Genomic DNA, 16,389 nt, shown 5'->3' with positions numbered 1-16,389 from the left:
CGGGCACCCAAACTGCTCCGGCGGGGCAGCGCCCCATGATTAATCTTTCCTGGAATGTCCGGCATATCACGTGCTGAAAACGGCTCCAGCGGAGTGACAGCAGCAGCTCTGCTGCGGCTGCGGCTGCGGCTGCGGCTGCAGGGCGGTCAGCAGACGCGCAGCGGGGAGCCGGCGCAGCGGGTGGTCCGCCCCGTCCCAGGGCGCTTCCCTCGGGGGGCCTGTGTCACGCCCGCGGGGCCTGTGTCACGCCCGCGAGGCCCGAGACACCGCAGCTCTGGCGCAGCCGGCTGCCGCCCTTGCATGTCCCGATGCCGTCTACGCCATGCTTCAATGCAGGGGTGTAATTCCCTATTTTGTTAGGGGATTCCGCCCTCCCAACTTGCGCTGCAACGCTGCCCCAACAAGAGAAGAAAGTAGGAAAAAACGGGAAGAAACCCGTTTATTGGCGTAAAATGAGTTCGGATGAGTGATTTTTAACTGCTTGGCCCCAACTCATTTTGCAAAACTACGCTCCTACTTCGATGGTTCGAAAGGCAAAGCGTTTTGTATAATGGATTATGAATAAATGGTATTACAGATAAAGGGGGGGGGGGGGCGTGCCCCTCAGTCGAGTCCGTGGCAAACCGACACCATGCCACCAACGCCGTCGTCGGAATTGGGAAGACAGAACTGGCAAGCGCAGGATGGGTGAAAGTGAAGCGTCACAAAAAGAGAACATGTCACGAGTAGCCTTCAATAGCGTTTGATGCGCGCGCATTTTCCGCGCGTTACCGGAATGCCTACTGCGACGGCAGCACTCGTGATGGATTTATATCACCACACATTTTCAATATCACACGTTTTAACCTAGTTCGGTTGATGATTACCTCACTCTTGCTCTCAAGGCACGGTGTTGTTACTATGCTGATTACGTTATATTCTAGCAAACCCATTGAGTTTAAGAGCCAAAGTATGCCGAAATAATAAAGCACATCAATGTCAGAGGATCCACGAGCCCGGCTCACACGAAGCCGAATATTCCGAACCTTGCCGGGCTCGACTCTCGCAGGAAGTCGGCAGAGAGACGGGGGAGTTCCACTCCCCACTCACCAAGGCACTGGCGCAGCACGTATCAAACAGCTGAGCGTGGGCGTCGACCAAGCTGAACTACAGAGAAACCCAGCACTACTATACGCCTGTCGACGCTGGAGGGACGCCGGACCCCAAATATCGCAGCTCTTCCGACGCCAGACCCTGCTGCTCGCAGGCTTCAATGGCACTTGCAACGGCCACAGACAATCGCCAGTCGAAGAGTGGCCTGATTTACGGGACACCCGGTAAATGAGAAGTCCCGCTGACCACTGCAAGGCGCGCGACCCGCACGTAATCCGGGGGCCATCAAGGCTCCATTTTATGTGTTCTTATGTTATTTTATGTTTTCAAATGTTCTTGGGCCGGCGTTCGTCCGGTTTACTGCTGCCGCGATCGGCCGGGAGCCGCGCCACCTGCAGCGGGTCGGCATTCCACGCCCCGGTGGAGGGGCGGGGCGTGACGGGTCACTTGTCGGACTGCGAGTCCCGCGGCGACCGGGTCGCAAGGTTCGGCAGCAACGCGGCGATGGCGATGGGGCATCGCTCTCAGCGAAGACCGCGTTAAGCAGTGGGCACCATCACACGTGGCAGCTTAGGAAGTGGAAACCACGTGTTGGTGACCCTGTATTGATGTTGGTGACCCCGAGCTGATGTTGGTAGCGGCATTCGCTCCTCGCGGATTACCACAATTTTACATTTAAATTGTGTATTAATGCTATATGCAGCACCCCAATATCAAAATGCATCCATCAGTGTTAAATGCCAACAAAAGACGTCTCGCACATATGCCCGTTAAAGCTAACAACTTAGGCATCAACACATACTTGGAATGGTCCACTGGCCTACCGCTGACAATGGCAGTCTTCGCTGCTTTCCTTGCATTACGCACAATGAAACATTCAATCGCCTCCCTAAGAGGTCATTCCTGAGCGTATGATCTGCTCAGAATCACGATCAAGGTATGCCCATTTGTACCAATGCATGGTTAATAGCATAATTTGCCTCCCCCACCGTAGTACACAAAAGACCGTATTTGAGCACCTCTCCACAATGCCATCCTCTACGACATGACCCGCGCAGAACCCCCAACATCGGAATGACCGCGATATCGACCAGAGGCGACACTCGCTGAGCGACCGATACAGCCGCCGTCGTTGAGCGTGGTGACAGCTGCGCCGCGCCGGGGCGGCGCCGCTCCTGAAGTCGTCACCGGCCTGGCGAGGGCAGCCGGACGTCGCTAATACTGCAGCACAGTGTGGACGGGCGCGGCAATCTTGTCGCGTCCGCGCAGCTCCCGCAGCTCAATCACCACCAGACAGCTGACCACGCTCGCGCCCACATCGCTCACCAGCTGACACGCGGCCGCCATCGTACCTGCCGGTGGGAAAATGCAGGTCAGGTCAGGTCGGGTCGGGTTCGCACCGCAGGCTTCCCTAACCAAAAGTCGCGTCGGGTCGTACCTTTCCCAGCCAACAGTCGGGTCGGGTCGGGTCGGGTCGGGTCGATTCAGTCCGGGTCGAGTCGAGTCGGGTTGGGTCAGGTCGGTCAGGTCGGGTCGGGTCGATTCAGTTCGGGCCGAGTCGAGTCGGGTTGGGTCAGGTCGGTCAGGTCAGGTCGGGTCGGGTCGGGTCAGGTCAGGTCGGGTCAGGTCAGGTCAGGTCGGGTCAGGTCAGGCCGGGTCGGTGCCACAACTTTCCCTAACTGTTAGCGCTACCTCAGATGTACAGTCGGGTTCGGAGGCGGCCAAGGTCGGGCGAAGCCGGAGCTGGACCGGGTCGGTGTCGTGGCCGGGATCAGCGTCACCGTCAGGGCGATGGAGACATGCCGGTACACCGCTATCAGGGCAGCAGAATGACGGAATAGAATTACGCCCACCGGACACGTGCATCTTACGGCAATTTCCAAGTTGGTAGTAGAAGTAATTGGGGCTTTCGTAAACGGGAGAGAATCAGACATAATAGACGCCCGCTTCTGGGGGTGGGTTTGGCAAGCGCGCGCGCCGCGACTTTTGGAGGAATACGGACGCCACGTGGAAATGTGCACCACACGTGCTGCGCAATCACGTGGCGTTAGCACAGCTGACATAACCAAAAAAGGCCCGCACCGTGAGAGTACGAACCCTCAACCTACGGTGTTTATAAATACAAAGAAAATATGCAGCTGATTTTCATGATACTGACGTTTGTTTCAGGATGCTTAGACCGAGGCCAAATCGGCGCATGCACCCATACATGACCTCGCTTCTGTGAGTATCCATTCAGGCGTGTGAACGCCCCAGATAATATGGCTGAATCCTTTTGTGAGTGAGTTATTCTGAAAACGGAGTCGAATTTACTCTGATTCTGCCGCAAACCATGCGAGTCAATTCCGACTGTCATCCCCAACAAAACCGAATCGATTCTGCGATCGGAATCTCTTTCGGTGAGGCGTTGCACGCGTCCGCCCGCAACACTCTCTGTTCACCTCTAAATATGCCATGCCCATGTTGTATGGTATTTTTGATCAATGTCATCAGGTGTTATAATAGTAAACTTGTGCGTGCTCCACTCCCGCAAAAAGCGACTCCGACCCCGGTTCACAGCGCGTACGATTGATCCCAACTCTCTGGGCAGCAGAGCATGGTGGTGAGCCAACTTCCAATTCTGATTCGACGAAACTCTCACTGCTTAACTTCCAAAGCAATTCTGAATGAGGTAAATTCCGGTTGAAAGATTAAGGAGCAGTTAGCTCCACAGGTTAATACGAACTTGCAAAGAACACATTTTTACCACAGCGACATACTCCTATCTAGCACGCTATTTGTTGCACAAGACAGAGCGGTCAGAATAAGAGTATATTATGTAACGTCTCCACTGAAGTTGACTCATCCATGATTCTAGTCAATGCTGTTGACTCCACTCCGACTTTCACCCAAGCAAAACGTCAAAGAAACCGATTCCATGTTGACTCCGCACGTTATTCCAAAGACAGCTCTGAACTACTCAAGAGTTAAGCACAGACGTGACTACCAGTCCAAAGTTGAGACAAAAAGAAAAAAACGCCACGCTCTGCCTGCACACACGACCTGCAACCGACGCCGTCTTGAATCTACGTACCTACATCTGTGTGAAGTTGAGTTTTCATCGCGCCTCCTGACACTTGGTTACATTTAGCTGGTACCCACGCCCCGGTAATTGTTACACGTGAGTGGTCCCGTCCAAGATCTTATAGCCTTCCACAGCGCACGTGACAAGGGGGCTGATGGGCCAGACGCATTCATTTGATTGAATTCGTGGGGGCATGGCGTACAGCCTCTGGCGATGCCATACTGAGCTGTGACAGTGATTCCAGTGGCGGGCTAGGCCTAATGGCAATCGTCCCCCCCAAAATCGCGAGACATCTTAAAGACAACTGACAAGATGTGTACGATGTGCGAAACATTGGCAGCCTCCACTAGTCGGCGCTATGGCGAATCGTTTGAAATACACTTTAACCCCTCCCTCTTGACGTGTGCCATGATTTTGGGACATGTTGTGTCTTGAATCCTTGCAACTGGAGGTGCTTGCTTTTAAGGCCGGCAGGTTTTATATTTTTGGAGATTGCACATGCATTTTCTATCACGATATCCTCCGGCCTTCTCAGTGGAAGCACACAAGCAGCACATGGCAGGCGACGACGTAAATCGTGTGTCAGCCGTACCTGCAGTGTCCTCTTGAAGAAATACAGCTGTTGAGGCATGGCAAGCTATGGAGCCCGCTGTGAAACCTCTACAGCAGTAATACGCTTACTCGGTTACGCTTGCTCTCTTTTACAGCTGAATTATCGTCCAGCCGGATGTTTTTCACCTAAATGTTCGCCTGATGTGCACGTGCTCTTCGCCAGCCGAGTTCCGAAGGGTCCGCTCGGGGCTACAAATCGGTGCGTCACATCCAGTGCGTGCGTAGTGGCGCGGTTCTGCCGCAATCCTCGTTGTGTTTGATAGGGGAATCGAACTCGGGGTGAGCGAGCCGATATACACACGTAAAGCACCGCTGCTGCCAAATGGAGTAGCGGCATTCCGACGCACTGGTGCGGGGCACTGTTCTGGCATGTTCTTAAAAGAGTTGGACTAGTGGTAACTAGTGGTGGTGGTAATTTTTCCATTGGACTGGTCGTAAATGATCCACTGGACTAGAGGTAAGTGATCCACTGTTGTGAGTGTTGGGTCAAAAGTCACTAGTCGCCACGTGACTAGTGGTGAGTGATCAGTGCCTGTCTACCGATGTGCAAGCACTAACACTTTACGATAATCACTGTGTTACTCTTAGGCTGCTGCTTGGGACCTTGTATTTTGGTTAGATATCTTGCACATAGCATGACTGCGTGTGCAGTACGTAGACTGAGCCACTCAGGCCACACCAGCGGTGGCCTGCCTAACTTGTGTGACTTGCATTCAATTTTGCACAGCGCGGGGCATACTGCGAACCAAACTGTTTTTTTATTAAATAATGCCTGTGGCCTCTGTGATGACAGATGCCGCAAACGCACCTCAACCCAGTGCTTCATGACAGCTGCCGAAGTCTTGTGCGGTGAGAAATCTGTGTATAGATGGCGCCACGTCACGGACACAGGTCCACCCAAGGCACCATAAACATGACGAGGTTCCAGCTTTGTGTTGTGTTGCCACTGTCTCGTGAATCGTCAGATGTCACATTACGTGCACGGTCTGTTCTTACTGCGTCGATGGGGACAGACACTCCAAGGGAAACATGCGCAAATCTGCCACCAGTCAGCCTACCATAAACCAACTAAGTTCTCAATCCACCGCAGCCGTGCATATGGCATGAAGCAATATGGCAAGAAAACCTTTGTAATGAATACTATGTTTTCTTTGGCCGAATGCAGTTCTAAGTCGCCCAACATTTCCCTGAGACAGAGGTTCTCCAGGCGCAACAGGGGGTGCACTGTTTGCAGACAGCAGAAACACGAACCACCATGCACCACAAGAAGTGCTGGATGCTCGGTACGAAGCGCCAGCAGACAGGCCTCGTTGTGTTCCAGCGCCGGTCACCAAGGCCGACGTCGGTCGGGGACGACACTTACCGCCCGTGGCCAGCAGGTCATCCACGATCAACACGTTCTGGCCTTTGGCAAGCGCACCGTCCTGGATTTCAAACGTGTCCTGTAGAGCGAAACCATCCGCTAATGCAAAGCCCACAATCACTCTGATGAAACATTGAAACACTGTCTCCATGCAGTGAACAGACATTTTGCAGCATAAGGTATTCACTGTTAGGGGTTTGAATTTGTTGTACCACGATCCTGATAATGCCACCAACGACAGAAACCACTTCCGCATTATCCACACTTGTTGTCGCCACCCAGACAAATTAATTGTTATGGTAGAAAAGCGCCACCAGCCATGATGATCTGCAGCCAAGTCCGCACGCTAACCTCAGTCTTAACCTTCATTAGCGGAACGTACCGCGATTGGTACTCAGAGTTGACGGCATACCACACCACGCTCACCTGGCCATACTCCAGCTGGTAGGTGACGCTCTTCACGGCGCCCGGCAGCTTTCCGCGCTTCCGGATCGGCACGAACGGCAGGCCGAACTCCAACGCCAGCAGCGGTCCGAAAAGGAACCCGCGCGCGTCCAGCGCCACCACCGCCTCGGGCGCCGGCTCCAGGTGGCGCACACGCGCCAACAGCACGTCTCTGAGCGTTGCAAACGCCGCCGGCTGCAGCAGCACGCCGAACACGTCCCTGCGAAGACGTGGTGGAAGGATAATCTTTCAGCTAAATACTGCAAACTAACTGTGTATGGATGATATCACGAGAACTAGATGCATGCCTCCTTGTTGCTCTGTACTAACTGCTGAGTGATGCAGTTTCCACTATACTGCCATGGTGTATTTGAAGTTACAGATTGGTTACAATGTACAGACATCAGATATAATTATAAGATTAACAGCTAACCTTATCTAATTATAAAACAGCCTGTCTCTGTGCTACTGAAGTTCAGAGTTGGTATTAGTGCACACCTTACTCGGTGTTGTAACCTCGGCCAAAAGGAGCAGCACATAATGCCAGTTTAATGCATTAGGTTGCTTGATATTAATGATAAAGGTTTGAACTTACATCCAAAATGAAATTTGGCAGCTCACCTGAATAAAACACCTTTCTTGGGGAAGTCTGGATATGACCCAATAGCATTTTTCAATATGGCTATTTTATCTTCTTCCATGTTTGATGAAATATTCTTGGAGATATCACTGAAAAGCACCATCTGTTTCAGATAGCACTAGCCTATCTTTCAAGCACTCATAAATCTATAAAGTGTGGTAAGTGTGGGCTCTGGCATGGTTGGAATGAGAAAAGCTTGCACAACTACACTGAATTTAACATCACAACTAATAGCTAAGCATAAGCATACCCTTGAGGCATCCTGCCAATCATTGATTGCCAGCTTTTGGGCTTGAAGGAGACATTGGCAGAAAGAACAAAGGGTTACACTTCTTCTTAGCTTGTCTCCTGTTGCATGATGAGATGATTTAAGGTGAGCAAGACATATTTGCAACACACCAGTTTCCACCCAATACAATTTGAAATGAGGGGAGAATCAATATAAGGATAGGTTTGAGATGCTCAAAATGGGTATATTGTCAAAACTTGGTGAAGTCCCATGCTTCAGAAAAAGGCTGGGTGTTGCATATAACACATTGTCTCATGTAGCCATTGAAACTTTACATAATGACACTACATGATTAAAACTTTCAGCTTTACTCAAAATGTCCATGAAGCTACAGATCTTTTCTGTATGCACCAATATTGCCCTGATGGGTAAAATACAACTTGAGATGGTTATGTCAAAGGTAGTTAGCACAATCCAGCATATCAGCACAACAGCAATTTGTTTTATATGCCACTGCATCATGACCATGATCATCTATTAACTTTATCAACTTTGTTTCCAGAAGAACATTGCACATTGTAAGCCAAGCCTGACTAAACCAAGTACAAATTATGTGGTGTGGTTGGTGTATGCTTCATGTTTGGATCAATGATCACCTCCTGTTTGGGCAAGTGTCATCTTTAAAGATAGTATGATGGTTGTACAATGCAACACATGGCAAATATGAAAATGAAATTAAAATGATTACCTTGCTGCAATCGTGTATCTGCCATTCCTTAAGCAACTTGCATGTCTGATGCATTTTTGCTCACAGACCTTGCTTACAAGGCCAAAAAAAACTAACAAGGCAAATCCTATATTTTTTGAATTTTTGCCTCTGTGAGCAGTCTGACCAAAATTTCATCCAAAATGCAGCTTATCTAACAAATATCACACATAAATTTTGTAAAAGGAGACCATCTTATTTACCTTTGAATAGCGTCAGCATGTACGCGCATTTTCCGGCCCGGCGGCCGCGGCGGACAACAACGCAATCAGAAAGCCAGGAGTCTGGGGAGGCATTTCTTGAAGCTCTCGTTTAAAGAGACAGGTGTTTACGTTAGGTGCGCATTTCGAGTAGGGGAAACAGCCGGGTCGACCGGGTCTCTTTAAAACGCAGACAATGTTATGGTCACAGCTGCTGCAAAGACCTAAGCCGACCTCAACCTCATGCACTGACCGGGCAGGACCCATGCCCTAGAACTGATCTAAGGGCACTGAGAACTGATAGCAGGACGGCCGGACGGACCATGGTGGATTGGGCACATCGGGGACAAACGACTATGTGTCAATGGGGCTTTACTACACTCAGCTGCTGAGGCTATATGGCGTCATCTGCCTCTCACCCTGGCAGGAACGGCGGGCACGGCGGGGAGTCGAACCCCGTACCTCTGGCTTCCCAGACGTGCGGTGGGGGACAAACGAGGATATCAGGCGAGTACCTGGTTTCGGCGCTGTTGCGCCATTTTAAGAAACCTTTGGTGGTTTTGAGCTGCCAAATTTGGTAATCGTATAGGAATCGGAAAACGTTTATTGGCACTCGGATGGGAAGCCCGCAACGTAGGTTTCCATGGTCATTGCAACAAAAGGTTACTAGACGTGACGCTTCATCACCGTTACCGGGCGCGTAACCAGAGTTTTCTTTAAAAGGGGTTCGGAGCTCGGAGAGCCCGCATCAAGCCGATTTAAGATTCATGTCGTTTTTGTCGGGAGCCATCTATGGGCCCCATTCGATCTGTCGTCAGTTCGATTGTCAACTGGAATGCGTGAGCCGTGCGTGCTGACGGAGGCGTCGTGCGCGCCTCCCTGATGAGCTCCTGACGCCGGCTTGGCTGTGTCGACTGTGTGTGTCGTGTCGACTGGACCATTGCCAAATAAAGAGCGTTGGCGATTTATTTCATGTAGACGTTAAACGCATGGTATTTTCTGCTGCTTGAGCTTACAACTCGGGTACAATTGATCTCGTGGTAAATTTTGACTTATATTGCAGTTAAGCAAGGTAAAAATTAAAAGCAAATTAAAGGAAAGCATGCCCTCAATAACAAATGGACCACATTCAGCGAATTTCGCGGAGGAAAAACCGTTCACATAAAGAATCGCGGTCCGTAGGGTCGTGACTTGAAATATCAGTCAGTGATCCTCTTACACTGTTTGAGGAAACCCTGAGACAATGCGAGTGTCTAAGTCGGCGGAGACCGCGAACACCGACAATCGAATCCATGTCCGTCTGAGCTCTTGAGACCCATTTCTCAAGCAGAAACGAGGCCGGGGTTTGCGATTTGAAATGTTCGGGGTCCCCAACACAATGAGGGGCTCCTGTGGCGGCAAGTGGCTCCGAGTCGGAGCGGTGCCTGAGGCGGCCCGAAGAGGGGCCGAAGGGTCTCTCGAGACCAAAGATCAAGGGCCCAATGGGATGGCTGAATGGTCCGGAGAGCTGGCTGTAGGTCACATTATGGACTCCCGTCCATAGGGCCGTGACCTCGAATGTTAGTAAGATGATCCTTTGCGTCGATAAGGACCCTTGAGATAGAGCATTCCTCTATTTCGCCAGAGATCACGCACAACGAACAGCCGGCTCCGTATTGGCCTAAGCTCTGGGAGGCCATTTCCCAAGCAGGGACACAGCCAGGCTCGCGACTTACATCGGTCGAGCTTTTGTATCGTTCTGGGACCCATAGTGCCTAACACGGTACTCTTGAAGGTTTGTTCAACAGGGAAGGGGGCGGAAATCCGAATGGTAGATGGCTTCTTGCGTTGGTCGGGACCCTCTGGCAATTGAAGGAAACAAGAATTTATGATGAGTGCTGACATTGAGGTAACAAGTCCTGTGTCACTCAAGGTCCCCAGTATCAAACGGTGGGCTCTCCAACCTTTTTCCAGCCCGTTAAGCCCAGCTGGATTCTATGTGCCAATTTTTTGACCGCCTGCAGTGAGCAGGTATGTCGTTACGTTAATGACAGTTCATACGTCGGTCCGTGGCCAACTGCGCGGGTCAGAAGGCCTCCCGCGTTACGGAGCGGACCAATGTGATATAATGTATCCATCTAAGAGCCTCCAGATCGGCAAGGGACGCCGCCCCGTGTCGCCAGAATGACGGTCGGAAGCACGCTGCGATAGTACGGAATAGCCCTTCAGCTCGTGTTGTACTCAAGGCCTGTTTACCGGAAAATATCAAGGGGTCTCAATAGTGCTGAATGAAGTGGGTAGAAATAAGTTCAAAACACGCAAGGCCACGTCATGTTTCCCTGAGGACGTTTATTATTTTGCAGAATCGACTAGCGAAACAACTGCCATCAAATTGTTTGAGCCTGCGCGTCGGTGCCGACAGTGTAGTGGTTCACGCGCATGCGTTGACCACAGTGCGTCTGGGAAACCACAGGCACGGGGTTCGATGCCCTGCCCTTCTCGCCGGGGTGAGGCTGGCGGCGCGATAGAGCGAGTGCCGAGCTGAGTGCGTCATAAAGCCCCACTGACATGAATGTATTCCCGGGGAGCAAGGACAGCGGTGATTTGGGTCGCAGTTTTCGTAAACCCGAACGGCGTTGGCCACTGCAAATAACGCCAGGGGCGGGCGCCGAGCGCCCAACAATGACCATCGTAAAAGCATGTTTCTAAATGTTTTTTTTTCAAAGTTAGTTCGTACAGTTCAGAGATAACGCTGGGCGATTTTTTATTTTTGAGGTTGTCCTCTGGTCAGATTAACAGTTACAGCAGCACGACAAATATAAATTCCGCCTTAACTCTTCCAGTTCCACAACCTGATTCCAGCTCCACTTTGCGGTGCTGTAAAGACCGATGCATTATTGTCATCAATGTAAAAACCACACAGGTGAAATATATGCCCGGGATTTGGTGTCCAAAAGCGTTCAAATGTACTTCTTTCAGATGAGTCACTATTTTAGTGCATTTGTTGGCCACGGCCTAGAGTAAGCCACGGGGCCGACGCTGTGCGGCCTACAGGGACTGCAGTGCCTGGCGTCGACCTGAAAGGAACACGGATGTACCCTTTGAACTGGCGTGCATTTCCGATCAGCAGTGGTTACTTGTGCCAGCTTCCAGCTATTCGCTATTGCATAGTGACATAACACGATCAACCGGGCACGCTTCCATAAGCACGCCACACCCGAATCAGTACTGACGACAACGTAACGCTTGGCCTCGTGGCAGGCGACCGTTTCGCTCGAAGCACCTGAGGTCCATGGCGTGTGGCCTTGACAGCACGCCTTTGTACAATGAATTCCCTCGCCGCCTCGCAGCGTCTGCGTGCCGCCGTCTCGTGCCGTCCAGGTGCCGCCGCCTCGTGCCGCCCCCCTGACGCCGCCTCGTGCCGTCCCCCTGACGCCGCCTCGTGTCGTCTGCGAAACGCCGCCTCGTGCCGTCTGCGTGGACCGCGGCGACGGCGGAGCGGTCGGGTGAACTTCGGTCGCCCTCTGGACCCGACCACTCGCCGCCCACTGCCGGAGCGCCACACCGGCGGCGCCGTCCTTCATGTCAACAACACGAAAGAGCAGGACTTCGACGCACGTCACCGCCCTACATTAGACCAGCAGCGGAACATCCTGTAACGATTGCAATAATATGGTGCGACACAACTGCATTCAAATGAAGCACACCAGCAAACCACAATAAACACATCCTTGTTGGCTCGTCATGAGACGCACTCCCGGAACTCATCACAACGCTCGACGTGGTGTGTCCCGAGGAGTCTGTCAGACCTGGTGCCGCCTGCAGAGGCCGGACCAGCAGCGGCAGATCACAGACAGGCTTGCTATCAGTCTTCCTTCCGCGCCACACGCTCGTCTCCGCCCACCAATGCCCACCGCTCACGTGCAGCACATCAGCGGCCAACTCAGAACGCAGCAAACGCGACGGCGCGCAGCCACGCTCTCCGCCCGCCGGTCGGCCTAGTCAGACTCGAAGCCCAGCTCGTCCTCCTGCTCTTCCTCCTCTTCCTCCTCCTCTTCCTCCACCTCCTCCCAACGGCGCCGCTTGCCGCCGCGGCTGCGGCGCGGCGCGGGCGGCCTCTTCCGCCGCCCGCGCCGCTCCGGCGATGGCGAACGGCGCACGAAGCTGAACCGTCTGCCGGCCGGCGGAGACGACACCTCCTCCTCCTCCACCGGCTCGTACTCGGGCTCGAACTCGAGCGGCGCGCGGCCGGGCACCAGGCGCGCGTCGTGGCCGTAGTGACTGGCGCAGTATTCGCAGGCCACCTCGCCGGTGTTGCGGTCGCAGCGCACCTTCATGTAGCCCGTGCAGAGCACGAGACGACGCGGCGGCGGCGCCTCCGCCGGGCAGCGCTTCAGCGCGTTCAACCCCGACCGGTGGCACGTGTAGTAACGCGTGTCAACGGGGTCGTCCGCGTCGGCCGGCGCCACAGACTTGTAGCAGGTGTACCTGGCGCACGTGCGCTTCTCCAGATTGCGCTTCCATCTGATGAACTCTTTCATGGAGGCGAAGCCGGCCGAGTCGATGTGCATGGCGAATCCGTGCCGGCCGCGCAGGTGGTAGCGCAGGTAGCCGAACGCTGTTGGTGGTGAAGCCACAGTCGTCCTCGCCACACACGCGCTGCCACGAGTCACGCGCCCCGCCGCCGGCTACCGGCTGCTCCAGCTCGTGTTCCGGCTCGCCGCCGTCCAGCGACGCCTCCTCGCCGCCGCCGTCCGACGCCACCAGGTCGGCGTTCCAGTTGGCGGCCGTGGTCTCGGTGGCGGTGGCGGCAGTGCGCGTCCTACCGGCCGTCTTTCCCGCCCCCACCTCGAACCGCTTAGCCTTGGGCGGCTTCACGCCCATGTACTTCTCGAAGATACGGTTGATCTCGGCCTCTGTCACGCGCTGCTTACGGCTGGGCTCCTCCTGCTGGCGGCCCTCTTCGCGCATGCGCTTCAGCACGTCCAGGATGCTCATGCCGGCGCGCAGCATGCCGCCGATCTCCGCCTCGTCCTGGTCGCTGAGCCGCGCGAACGACGGGTCCATATCGTGGCCGTAGTGGTTGGGGCAGAACGTCACGTGGATACCGGGCGCGGCCGGGTCGCCGGCGGCCACCTCCGCCTTGAGGAAGGCCGGGCACCGCCACACCATGTCGTTCTTGAGCAGGTCCACCTGCCACGGCAGCGAGCGCTTCTTGCCGTTCTCCTTGTAGCTGGGCAGGTGAGCCATGACGCGCGAGCAGCCGAAGTAGCGCACGTTGAACACGCCCGTCTTGCGCTTGGCCTGCACGTTGGAGCGCATGATGTAGAAGGCGTTGGTGGTCAGCTCGAGCGTCTTTTTCCATTCCTGAAACTCCTGCTCGGTGGGGAACGTCACCTCGCGCACGGCCAGGTCGAAGTTGTGCGCCCGGATCAGGTGCGTGCGCAGACGCGTGATGCGGTGGTATTTGAAGTCGCAGCCCTCCTCCACGCAGCTGAACTTGTACTTGGCGTTCCGCTCGCCTGTGGAGCGCTGTTTGACAGAACGGTAGTCCAGCTGGTCGGCGCCCTCCTCGTGATAGAACTTGCCGTGCCGCTTGAGCGAGGCGGCGCTGAGGAAGAGACGCTCGCACTCGCCGCACTCATGCAGGTCCAGCCGATCCAGCTCGGAAAAGTTCACCGGGTCGTGCGTGTCGCTCAGGTGATGCAGCCAGGTGGCCTTGTCGAAGAACAGATCGCGCGTGCGGGCGCACGGCTCGGCCATGCGCTTGCACCCGTTGCAGAGATAGGCCGACTTGTAGTAGCGTACCTGGTGCTGTCGCTCCCTGTCGCCCATGCGGCGCGGCAGGGCGGCGCTCACCGCGTCCGGCTGGTGGTCGCGCCGGATGTGCAGCGCGATTTCCTGGCGCGACGCGCCGCGCACGCTGCACACGCTGCACGCGAAGTCCATGCGCGTGGCGTGCGAGCCGGGGTCGGCGTCGACGGCCGGCGCCTCCTCGCCGCCCGTCTCCTCCTCGGCGGCAGCCTCGGGCACGTCGGTGGCGGCCAAGGCGGCGGGCCGGAGAGCGCGCGGCTGGCTGGTGACCGGGTCCAGCTCCAGCACGGCCGGCCGGCCGCCGGCCGCCAGCTCCGTCTGCAGCAGACTGCTGACCGCGTCGTCCACCTCCGAGACACCGTCGCCGCCGCCGGAGCTCAGCTTCTTCAGCACGTTCTCCAGCCGGCGGTTAACATGTTCGCGTTTGGCACCGGCCTGGGCCACACGGTGCCTGCGACGGGGCGCCTTCTTGATCAACAGCGTCTTGTAGAGCACTGTCTCACCCGGCTGGGCCGGCTGTTCTTCGCGGCACTGCTGGAAGTGCTGCACCATCTCGGCGTGCTCCTTGCTCGTGAAGCCGCACTCGTCGTTGGCGCACTGAAACAGGATCTCGGTTTCCTCCTGCGCGCCCTTCGATCCCCGCTTCAGCGTCTTCACCTTGGCGTTGGCCGGCAGTGGCATGTGCATATACGCCTGACGCGCCTCGTGTACAGGCAGGTCGCGCTCGTTAAAGAACAGCCGCTGGCACTTGGCGCAGCGGAACAGGCGCCACTCGCCCGCCTTGCCGTCGCAAGCCAGCAGCCGCTTGTGCTCGCCATGGAAGTGCTTGTGCCAGGCACCAGCCTCCAGGAAGCGGATGCCGTCGGCGTTCTGCACCAGCTGCGTGCACCGACTGCACTCGAGCGTGGCGGTCGGCGTGCACGCCTCCACTTCCGCAGCGCTCACCTTGCCCAGCATGACGTCGTGCAGCTTGACCTGGTGCGCCTCCAGGGTGCTCGGGTGCAGGAAGAGGCGGGGACAGTGCGGACACGGCCGCAGCTGCAGCCGCTCGCCGGTGCACAGCCACCGGGCCGTGGCGTGCACCTCCCGCACGTGCCGCTCCCACACGTCGCGATGCACGAAGAGGGCGAACGAGCGCGGGCACGACTCCATCAGCTTGGAGCAGTCGGCACATTCGCGCTGCTCCAGCATGTTCCAGTCGCCGCCCTCGACGGCCGGCGCCGGGTCCAGCGAGCGGGGCGAGAGCGGTCGCGGCCGACCAGCGCCCGCCTGGTGCTCCTCGCGCGCGTGCCGCTCGAACGACGGGTCGTCCGGGAACATGTTGCCGCACTTGCTGCATTTGAACACGACGTTGGTGACGCGCTGGCTGGAGTCGCGCGCCGCGAACACGCGCCTCTGCGCGCGTCGCGCCGCCGCCCGGTCCATGGTTACGGTCGGTGACGAGCGCACCACCAGCGAGGCGCGCATCAGTGAATCGACGATCACGCGCGAGCGTGCCTTGGCCGTCAGCGCCTTAGGCGCGATCTGCGAGGTGGCGGCGCCCGCCGGCGGCGCTGCGGCGCCGCGCTGCTTCAGCTCCAGCTCCGGGTCGCAGCCGCCGTGCGCGATGGCGTTGTGGTGCTGGCGCGTTGTGTCGTTCACGAAGACGAGACCGCAACGGTGGCAGGGGCGCAGCTCCAGCCGCTTGCCCGACGCCAGCTTCTCCAATGTCTGATGGCGGCCGTAAAAGTGGTTTGTCCACTCGGACAAGCTCATGAACACATCACGTAGCCGCACGGACGGCCGGAACAAGGCCGAGCACATGAGACACAAGCGCGTCGACCACACCGAGTCGGGCCGCGACGTGGCGGCCGGCGGCGCCGGCGCCGCCCTAATTGCCTCCCGCGACCCGTCCGCGCCGCTGTGCACAGCCTCGATATGCTGGCGCACCTGCTCCAGCGTCGGGTACTGCGCGGCACACACAGCGCATGCGCACGGCTGGCCCTTGGCACCAGCGGTCGGCGCCGCCGACTTGCCGCTCGCCGGACGTGAGTGGCTTTCAGCCAGGTGCTTTAGCAGCAACTCCTTGTCCATGAACATCACGTTACAGGATCCACAAGCGTACAGCAGGCCAGCAGCTGCGGGCGGCGCGAGGGTGGGCGCCGCACCCGCCGCTCCGACCTCCGGCTCGGTTGACTCCGCGGCCG

The 16,389-nt window shown here is 56.1% G+C and overlaps 1 protein-coding gene across 4 annotated transcripts; it reads right to left on the bottom strand.

The window, feature by feature from the left end:
• Nucleotides 1-1,759: 1,759 nt before the first annotated feature.
• On the bottom strand, nt 1,760-8,886 carry LOC119096813 (adenine phosphoribosyltransferase). 4 transcript variants are annotated; one of them, XM_037219763.1, is made up of 5 exons: nt 8,873-8,886; nt 7,197-7,304; nt 6,558-6,795; nt 6,132-6,210; nt 1,760-2,444 (listed from the first exon to the last, which is right to left on the bottom strand). In XM_037219763.1, exons 2-5 carry the CDS (start codon nt 7,274-7,276, stop codon nt 2,308-2,310), a joined length of 534 nt encoding a protein of 177 aa, XP_037075658.1. In that variant the 5' UTR covers nt 7,277-7,304; nt 8,873-8,886; the 3' UTR covers nt 1,760-2,307. The 4 variants fall into 4 exon arrangements, with proteins under 4 accessions (XP_037075658.1, XP_037075657.1, XP_037075656.1 ...); XM_037219762.1 differs by lacking the exon at nt 8,873-8,886 and adding an exon at nt 8,830-8,868; XM_037219761.1 differs by lacking the exon at nt 8,873-8,886 and adding an exon at nt 8,664-8,746.
• Between the last annotated feature and the right edge of the window lie 7,503 nt (nt 8,887-16,389).

The sequence above is a fragment of the Pollicipes pollicipes genome, unplaced genomic scaffold, assembly GCF_011947565.3.
Source record: "Pollicipes pollicipes isolate AB1234 unplaced genomic scaffold, Ppol_2.1 Scaffold_4295;HRSCAF=5057_pilon_pilon_pilon, whole genome shotgun sequence".
NCBI classification, from domain to species: Eukaryota; Metazoa; Arthropoda; class Thecostraca; order Pollicipedomorpha; family Pollicipedidae; genus Pollicipes; species Pollicipes pollicipes.
The sequence above is the reverse complement of the archived record's forward strand: the minus strand, read 5'-3'. Positions and strand labels throughout refer to the sequence as shown.

What these genes read in the sequence shown, in the direction of transcription:
- LOC119096813 (XM_037219760.1), bottom strand. Translation starts at nt 8,442, where the DNA reads ATGCGCGTACATGCTGACGCTATTCAAAG. An exon ending in CATGCTGACGCTATTCAAAG is followed by an intron (nt 7,305 to 8,413) that starts GTAAATAAGATG and finishes GGTGCTTTTCAG; the next exon opens with TGATATCTCCAAGAATATTT. An exon ending in TGACCTGCTGGCCACGGGCG is followed by an intron (nt 2,445 to 6,131) that starts GTAAGTGTCGTC and finishes TCCCACCGGCAG; the next exon opens with GTACGATGGCGGCCGCGTGT.